Raw genomic sequence first — 10524 nt, forward strand, 5'->3', positions numbered from 1 at the left:
CAGGCCCATACCCAGCGGAGGGGCCATGAGGGCCCTGCTCTACTCTTCTCTCGAACTATGAAATATTTAAATGTGAATTTATAAAAAGTTAGGAAATTAAGATCGACGATATTTCACGTTCGTAAAAATTTCAATTTTGTCCTTGCATGAATGAGTTTGTTGTGTAGAAAGGAAAGCCTAAGATGTTTGTATTCTGCATTATTGGGTAGGTTCAGTTTTATAACCATTGATGCGAGGCTACCAGACGTCTCACTTAGATAGGACAGTCCATTCTGTTTAATTCCTGTAGACTTCATTTGAACTGCAGTCGTGGAGGAGTGTTTAGCACAGCATGCTCTGATGCCAGGGGTTCCGGGTTTGAATCCCGCCCTGGGCATAGGTGTTCTTTGTGAGTGTGTTTTTCAACAATTTCATCATATTATACCTCATCCTCATTGTTGCGATTAGACAAAGTTGGTTGAAAAGCAACGCAAAATAACATAATCCAATCAACCTCACAGCATTTCTGATTTTCTGTTTGTTCCATACATTCGGATTACAATCTTCCCCTTAAATTAGTCATTGGTACGGGTCTTATAGCATTATAACATACATATTAAAGATAAAACATGAATGCAGGACTAATATCAGATAAGTATACCACTACTATGGTGTTGCCTTGAGGACATTTTTCAAAATATGTTTTATATATTTCAAAAATCACCAAAAACATAAAGAGAAATATTCAAAATCAAGGTAAAAAGTATTAAAAAAATAAAATGAAAATTTTGTTATATTTTGTCACTTTCTAGAGCAGTACAAAAAATAACCAAAAACATAAAGAGAAATATCCAAAATCAGGACAAAAATTTAAAAAAAAAAACAAGCTAAAAATTCTGGCCGATGAGGACACTTTTCAAAATATGTCTTATATAAGATAAAAATCACCAAAAATATAAAGAGAAATATGCAAAATCAAGGTAAAAGTGTTAAAAAAACAAGGTAAAAATTTTGCTATATTTTTGTCACTTTCTAGAGCAGGCGCCAATAAACGTAAAGTAAAAACCCAAAATCAGGGCAAAAAGTGTTAAAAAAACAAGGTAAAAATTCTGCTATATTTTTGTTATTTTCTGGAGAATTTTTATTTTTGGAGGAAACCGAAATATAAATGGCGTTGTTTATTATTGTATATTATCTGATTCCGCTTTGATCTTATTATGCATACAGCCATTTGTTACACATATCCGATAAAAAAAGTAATTAATTCATGCTTACAGTCACAACAAAAGCATTCTTGTCCATCATATTTTATATAGTGTTTCTCAATTTCTGAGACGGTGTCTGACTGATTTATTACAATTACACTCTCTACGTGAATTTTATTCTCTTCATCATATCCACCAGTAATCTTATAAGGGATACGATGCTGTTTTAGATATTTTCTGTTAGTTCATGGTTTAACAAATTCAATGTCATGCTTTGTTTGCTTATCAAAGAGCTCTTTCTTACCTTTATATATAATTTTAAATTTATCGTCAACAAGTTCTTTTATCAATTCATTAGTAAAGGTTTTGCCATATCGATCTGGTAAAAACAATTTGTTTTTGTTATCTAATGTAACGCGTGCTTTTAGACCATGCATTGTATTTACAATTTCACCATTGGTGATTTCATACGGTTTACCTATTTCTAAATCTTGCATCTTGATATACTCGAACGACGAATTTAACATTTTTTCTAATGATTTAGCGCCTAGGTATTTGTGTGATGACTGATTCATTTATAAGATAAAAAATATATAAATAATAAATGTACAAGTTTATTTTATTTAATATCCATAAGGAATCGTGTCAATAACACCATCTTGTTCTGGTAAGATCACCCGTTTATCGTATTCCAATTTAAATTTTTTTTAAGACCACTAAAAAACCTCTTATGAGGAAACCTCACCAGAGACTAACTCCCTTAGTTAGGTTTTTTGAAAGCTGATTAACTTACGAGACTTTACGCCCACGCCAGAGGTTTCAGCTGTGCGCACACAGGTTTAGGGAGAACTTAATCTCTCGCCAGTGACCTTCATTTACTCATTACTTGATTAACTTACGAGACTTTACGTCCACGCCAGAGGTTCAATTTTTCTATGGTATGATTAAGTGGTGAACTTTAGTTGAGATATGGAGTTATGCAATGATTTTTATCTATGATTATGTGGTGAATTTTAGTTGAGATATGGAGTTATGCAATGAATTTTTACTATTTACGGAAGCAAAACTCCGTGTTTGGAGAAACCTGGATGTCCATCTGAGAGGACCAGCGCTGGTTTTTATTATTTTCCCCCCCAGATGGACACCCAGGTTTTTTCTTATTATTTTTTTCCAATTTTCTACATCCTGTTAGGGGCCCCTAATTTATTGCGTCAACTCTAAGTGTAGACTAGCTAACTTGAGAGAGCATACATATACTCCACATCTCCCACTCCCCACCAATACTCAGTTGCATTAACAGTCGCGTGGAAGTAAATTTATACCCGGCCGGGTGTATAAATTTGTTCTTCCTCAGCCGGGTTCGAACCTACGTTATCGGTTGAACCAAGCTAACTAGACTGTTGCCTTAACTCCCTGAGCCACAGAGTCAGGCAAGAATATTATGTTATAAATTGGTCTCTTATAGTTCCACGTGTGTGTACATCTAACAAGTTTCACAATTCTCTACTAGATGTCACTATAAGGTAAAATATTCTCATTTTGCCGTCACGGCGACGAAGATTTGCTACGATACATATATTGCGTAATATGTCGAGCAGGCGGTCTAATTCTAAGGGGCATGGCGCCAAATTCAAAAAATGTTGTGTATATATAATGCACAGCGGTCAGAAATAAGAAATTCATTATCTAGGTTCCTATTAGATATTTTGGCAATCTGACTTCAGATTTGGGTAGCCCACCCATGTATTGCGGGTTGCATAACTTACAGGGGCAATACGGGTTGCATAACTTTCAGGGGCAAAAACCTATTTTTATTATTTTCTCGATTGCTAATTAAGATATTTGAAGAATTCAAAATCCTATTTTTAATAAAATTTTCCGTAGAATTTAATGGGAGTATCAGTTTTTAAAAATCTCAAATGTGTGACCCAATTTTAAACAATTGATCTTTAATTTTCTCAACAAGATTTTTAATATATTCGTCATTCATATCCCCATTAAGAGTTAATAGGATTTCTAACTCATTTTTAACATTTTTGATGAGCATAATTATATTTTTATAATCTGTTTTTTTTTATTCAAATTAAATTTAGTGCTTAATCCGGTAAACCATGCCAAAAGCAATTGCTGAAATGGTTGTAAAACTAGTACTGATAATTGTATATGTGGTTAGTGGTATTAAAATATTTACAAATCCTGTTGCAGCTGATAAAGCTATCGATAGAGTGATTAAACAATAATAGAAATATTTTAGAGTCTTATATCGTCTCTTTTTCTTATTTAACATCATCTCATATTGACTTATTAATAATTCTAATAATTGAATCAACTTTTCTCTGGGTATATTATCTGGTATTTCCATTTATCTATTTAATATTCCTCCCCATCAGAATATAAATAATTGTCTGATCTGGAATATTAGCACCGCCTAAACAATTTTCTCATCTAAATTTTTTCAGTGATTCGTTGATTTTTGATGTCATACGATAAAACGTTGTAGCTCAACATTATGATATAGCACAGAGTTTTATCAGCCACATCCTCTTCGAAATCAAGAACGAGATGTAAACTGGTTTTTTGTTTATCTACAACTTTCATTCGTTTAGTCGAGTCTATAACATACATGGGTCTTTTTTCGATGAATTCTTCAAATGTGTAATATGAGTCATTATTTACACCATCAAGTCTTCTAATCTCTGTGTACGCATGATACATTTTTAAAAATTTTCCTTTTGAAATGTCTAAATTTTTTAGAGATGAAGAAAATATTTCGTCTCTTCCGTTTTCTAGGTAAGCAGATTTTAATTTACAGTGATCGAAATATGCTGAATAATTTTTCTGGTTAGTATTATTTCTATCTGTTTGAAATACGATTATAACCCACTCTGGCGTGTCAGATATACCAGCTGTAAAAGAATTTGTTAAATCTATATCTGAAAACTTTCCACTTATAGACTTTCTAACCGTTTTACTTTTCATAAAGCTGATAGGAAAATCTTGCTTGATTAGATTATTCTTTAACTTTATATCAACTAATGGGTCATATTTTACTACAGGCATTCTGATAACCATACTTTGAATCACTATTTTTCCAGGTTTTCCATCTTCCCAGACATGGACAGCCATATCATCATTGTTATTTCTTTTAAACGTAATTTTCAACCCTCCTTTATATAATACATCCTGAAATCCACTAAAAAAACCACCAAGAAGCCTTAGTTTGAATAATACCTCTTTTGTTTTGTTTGCATTTTTAAGTTGCCCATCTGTTTCAAATCCACACATTTTATATGTTCTTGCTTCTGCTTGAGAAAGAATGCATGTTCCTAAAGCTGTAGAAGTAATACCTGGATAATCAATTCTGTCAAGAAGATACTCACATTTTTCAATTAATATTTGAGACCAAAGATGACAGAAGAAATTGTCAACTATTCTCACCTTATCGTTATCACTGTATTCTGTGCCATCATCTCTAACAAATGATTTGTATTGCATGTATACATCAGCGTTCCAAGGATGTATAAACCCATCACCTGAGTCTATTTCATAAGTAACGTCTTTATTCGGTGAATTTAAGTCACCTTTAGTCTCTTGTGTTGGTGGATATTCTTGAAAACTATACTTGATGATATTATTTTCCATTTATAATAAATAAAATTTATAATTTTTCTAAAAATCTAATGCTATTCGCAAACTTTTAAAATTACAGTGACGAGACTATCTCCAAAATGAATTGCATCATTATTTTCATCTAAAATAGACACTTCTATATAATCAAATTCCATATGTTGAAGTGGAAAAAATAGTGGATATGTTGGTTCGTAAATAATAGATTCTTTAAACTCTGCGTTAGTTTTAAATGATGCAATGATATCTGATTTTTTATGTCTGTAATCATCATGTTTTAACATCATTCCCTTTGCTAAATTACAATGAATATTGATTGTATCGAATGGATGAAATTTTGGAATCTTACTTCCAATATAATCTTTATTAGGTTCCAGTTTTATATCGAATCCAAGTACTTCACCGATAGCATTGTTAAGATTCAATTTGAATGGTGATTTTATCTCAACTCGGTTAGTAACATCATTGCCTTTTATTGATATATTTTGTGAACTGAATGGCGATTGTGAGTTGATGTATTCTTCAAGTGCGGTTATACTATATTGACCAGGTGGAATAACCAATTCGTTTGTAACATTATTTTCTTCATAGAATAATGTATTATTGTGTTTTGTTATATTAGGAGTGAGATATGTAGTATAAAAACCAATCAGTGCTACTTTTAAATTGTCATTAGTGATAGAATGACTCAAGGTTTTTTGTAAGATGGAGTTTCGTTCAGACAATTTGAATACATAGGCCATTTAGTAAGATTATTTTTTTCTTAAATTTAAGGTTTGTAATAGTTTTTTCCAAATATGTCTATCGGCATTTAATAATGATAAAATATTTTTAATCTTGTAACCTCCATCATACATTTTTAAAAATGTAACACACAAATGACCACACGTAACTTCATCAAAACCTTGTATTCTATCGTTATTATATTTAATATTGTTATTGTTATTGTTAAGCTGATCGCTTTGATTTTTGATCTTATTAAGATAGATTACTAATTTTTTAGGAGGAACGCCCCCAAATGAGTCAAATACAAAACTTTCATCACGAACTTTAATATAACATATCCAGTGAGTACCTATATTTTTAGACACATCAAGATTAACAACACCACATTCATAATTGTTAGGTTTACTCGGTAATTCATCTATCATGTAAACGCCTCTGAAGCCTTTAATACCACTACACAATTTTATGATATCATAGTTACTTAGAGGCGTAATCCTATCAAGTTTTTTGTTATAGTTGTCTTACGTTTATATTTGCGCTTACGTACACCTGTACCCGATTTTGTTTCCATTGCTAAATTATGTTTTTTTGTTTCCTCTAACTCTGCATCATTTTTCTGTTTATTATGAACAGCACTTGTAATAGCAGCAGCTCCTCCTGCCAATGAACCAGCAGCAGCAAGTGCGGCAAACAATGTGGCAAGAGTAAATATGAAGCCGCCTTTGTGAATTTTTATTCCGCTACCAACTTTTAGTTTTTTAAGGTTATTAACTGCTTTCATGTATGATGCTAGTGTAATAACACCACTCCCTATTTTGGGGAGTGCCAAAGTTACACCACCACTCCCTATTTTGGTTGGACCTAAAAGTTTTCGTAATTCAGAAACACTATATAGTAGTAGAGGCAATGTGAAAATAGTACCGCCTTTTTGTATTTTAATACCACTACCATTTTTTATATTTTTAAGAAATTTTTCTGTGATCAGCAAATCTGTCATCATTTATATTGTGCAAAAAAATTGCGTATTGAAATTATTCAATAATAATAAAAATTACTATCAGAATGTAGAAAAATCAAAAATGATTTTATCACATTACATTGGCATTCCCCACCCCCAAGCAATTTTCCTATTCATTACAACAGCGGTTCCTAAAGAGGTCAATTTTTCACCAATTGAGGCATCTTTGCTAAACAATCTACCTAATGCTTTATGTTCCAATTCTTTATCAGCCTTATGTCGACTTTCTAAATCTTGGTTATCTCTATAAGCAATATCGTGTTCTTTAGCTGCTTCGTCTAATGGATTTATTCCTTTGTCACCCCGAGCCAATCTTTCATTCAGCTTCGTATACGGCCCCAAGAAATTGTATCCGGGTAAATGTAGCTCAGGCATTCCTTTCACACTAAGTAGATTGTTAACAAATCCTGCTCCTTTTTTATCCCAAAATCGAGGAGGTAGTATGCTAATTATTTTTATTAAGTGACCTATATTTTTAGGATTCTGTAAAATGAAATTAGTTAGTGTATCGCAAAACATTTTCAAGATGCTAGCTTTCTCATTATAAAAGTTATCGTTACCTGCCTCCTCTTCTCCCATTATAACAAGCAGTCTGTCTACTAGTTTTCTAACATCATTCATCCAAACATATTCTTTAGGTAAGCCTGTGTATTTGCGCAATCCACTTCCGCTACTGGATTTTTTCATTCTCATATCCCATATGGGTTTAATAAATGTAATATATTTTTTTGATCTACTTGATTTACTATGTTTAGTGTTGGGGTCGTTATTCTGATAAATTACATCTGAATCAAATAATATGTTTTCGTAATTTCTTGCGTCTTCTTGTGTTACAAGATCATTTGGAATATCATTTATTGTTAACAAAGCCATTAGTCCTTCAGTTGCTTTATATTTTGTACCTTTAATAATGACATTATCGTTGTCAAAAGTGACTTCAGCATTACCAATGTAATTCTTACCATCATTACCACCAACTATCCCAAATGACTTATCGTTTCTAGTGTTTAGATATTTGGAAACAATCGGGCCTAATGACATTGTAGTATAATTAGTTAACGCCTTAACACGTGTTTGTGTTGGTGTTTGTGTTGGTGCAAGCTTCGCTTCTGCATGCTTCGCATCTGTTACTGGAACAAGTGATGTGTTGTCAACAACTTTTTCAATTTTATCTCCAAGGTGATTAATAGCATCAATAATGGGTTGATCTTGTTTTTTGTATTTGTTATATATTCCTGTTTTGGATCTTTTGATACTTTTAAATTCTTCAATTAATTGATCTCGTAATTGCAATAGTTTATGCGCTTCTGCAACATTCGCTTCTGCAAGCTTCGCTTCGGAAACAGATGGTTTCATTTATTATGAATAATTTTCAGTTCGATGTAAAATATTTTGTGCTATTAAATGACGGACTGGGATATCAAAACCATTATACCTAGATCGTCATTGAATCGAAAAAATGGTGAATATTTACCAAATGATGATTACATGAGATTTATTATAGTTGGTCCATCGAAATGTGGCAAAACGACTCTAATGCTAGATAACTTTTTGTTGTCCCCAGGATGGTTGGATAAAAAGAACAGACATGTGTACATATACTCAAAAAGTTTAAATCAACCAGAGTACGTGTATTTACAGAATCTGTTTAAAAAAGTTGAACAAGTATTAGGCGAAGATATATGTACATTCCGTAATAGCAATGAAAACGTGGTATCACTTGATGATTGTAAAAGCAATTCTATAGTCATTTTTGATGATTTTATACAGGAGAACCAAGATAATGTCAGAGACTATTACACGCGTGGCAGACATAAACAGATTGATGTGTTTTATCTAGGGCAGACGTATAGTAAGATACCAAAACAGTTAATTAGGGACAATGCTAATTTTCTTTGCATATTTAGGCAGGATGAAACCAATTTAAAACATATACACAAAGACTTTGTTGGTGGTGACATTGGCTTTGAGGAATTTAGCTCTCTGTGTAGTGATTGTTGGAATCAGGATTATGGTTTTATTACTATAGATCGGACATGCAAACGAGATGATGGGAAATACAGAAATAAAATAAAAAATTTTATCAGGATGTAGAAAAATCAAAGATGATTTTATCAGGATGTAGAAAAAATCAAAGATGATTTTATCAGAATGTAGAAAAATCAAAGATGATTTTATCAGAATGTAAATATATTATAGCTTTGGAAATTATACAATGCAACACAATATTTCTGATATAAATGGGAGTTGATATTTATGGAAACACATCAAAGAATGTTAGTATCAATAGACTTAAGAAAGATTTTGAGAGATTTAAGGATATGGTGTTAAACGATCATGTGTTGACTGATCTTGTGAATACAAAAATTACAAATGAGTTTCAAAATTCAATTGATCAAAAAATTAATACAGTGTTGACTGATCTTATGGATACAAAGTGGTATAATTATTATTCTGAGTTTCGAAAATTAATTAATGAAACGAATACAAAAATTTCAGATGTAAATTTCCAGATGCATGATTTAATAATGCGAAATACAAAAATTAATAAAATTAATTTAATTGGTAAGTTAAAAGGTGATAAACCAGGTATATTCAAATTTACTCACGGTGCTACCCAATTTAAGTTTCCATACAAGGGATCATTATTACACTTTGAATCTGATCATGATGCTCATATTCATACTTTTATAAATTCAAATATAATTGAAAATTTTCCATATCAATTTGAAAAAGGTGATATTTTACATTTTGAACCACATAGGCTAGCAGAAATGGAAGAGCATACCGTTGTTTATATTGTTCTTCATACAATGATGAAATAATTTCAATACGCAATTTTTTTTTGCATAATTGAATAATTTCAATACGCAATTTCTTTGCGTAATAAATGATCACATCATATTGCGTTAAATGCAAAGACAAAACTAACAGCATTAATTCTGTTACTAAAAAATCTAAAAATGGAAAGTCTTATACTCTATCAAAGTGTACTGTATGTGGATCCAAAAAATCTACTTTTAAAAAAACTTAAATGAGAGGGAACAGATCATTGATGAGCTACATAAGCCAGCTAGGAAAAATTATCCTACAAGAAAAGTTTTAACTTATGGAATAGACGATGTTTGGCAAGCTGATTTGGTTGAAATGGACTCTGGCAATCTTAAAGGAATTTCTAAAATCAACAAAGGGTGCAAGTACATGATAACCATTATAGACGTCTTTTCTAAATATGCTTGGGCTATTCCTTTAAAAAATAAAACTGGAAAGCACGTCACCGACGCGTTCGAACACATATTGAATGAGCGAAAACCAAATAATCTTCAAACCGATTAAGGTAAAGAGTTCTACAACAAGAACTTTAAGGAGCTCATGAATAAATACAACATAAATCATTATTCTACTTATACAAACATCAAAGCATCCGTTGTTGAAAGATTCAATAGAACGCTTAAAGAAAAAATGTGGAAACAGTTCTCCATACAAGGTAATTATAAATGGATAGACATATTAACAAAATTAGTGCACAACTACAATCATACAGTACATAGCACTATCAAAATGAAACCTGTTGAGGTCAGCTTAAAGAACCAAGAGATGATCTACAACAGTGTGTATCGTAGTGAGGCCCTAACAAAGAGTCATCCAAAATTTAATGTTGGTAATCATGTACGTGTTAGTAAGATAAAAGGCATATTCGAGAAAAGATACACAGCCAACTGGTCTACTGAGATATTTACAATTGAAAAAGTATTTAAAAGCAATCCACCATATTATCATCTCAAGGACTCTAAGGGCGAACAAATCATCGGCACATTTTATGAACAAGAACTACAGAAAACAAAACACCCCGATGTATACTTGGTTGAGAAAGTATTACGTAAAAAAGAAGATATGGTCTATGTTAAATGGCTTGGTTTTGATAGTTCACACAACAGTTGGGTTTCTAAAAAGGATGTTGTTGTTTAA

General features: G+C 31.8%; 1 protein-coding gene across 1 annotated transcript; it reads left to right on the top strand.

Moving 5' to 3' along the window:
* Nucleotides 1-10116: 10116 nt before the first annotated feature.
* LOC145981428 (uncharacterized) lies at nt 10117-10524 on the top strand. Its single transcript, XM_083114662.1, has one exon. The coding sequence runs from the start codon at nt 10117-10119 to the stop codon at nt 10522-10524; it is 408 nt and encodes a 135-aa protein (XP_082970788.1).

This window comes from Lepisma saccharinum, chromosome 29 (assembly GCF_977018435.1).
Source record: "Lepisma saccharinum chromosome 29, izLepSacc3.1, whole genome shotgun sequence".
In the NCBI taxonomy this organism is placed as follows: Eukaryota; Metazoa; Arthropoda; class Insecta; order Zygentoma; family Lepismatidae; genus Lepisma; species Lepisma saccharinum.

Excerpts from the sequence above, each read along its gene's own strand:
- LOC145981428 (XM_083114662.1), top strand. The coding sequence starts at position 10,117 with ATGAAACCTGTTGAGGTCAGCTTAAAGAACCAAGAGATGATCTACAAC.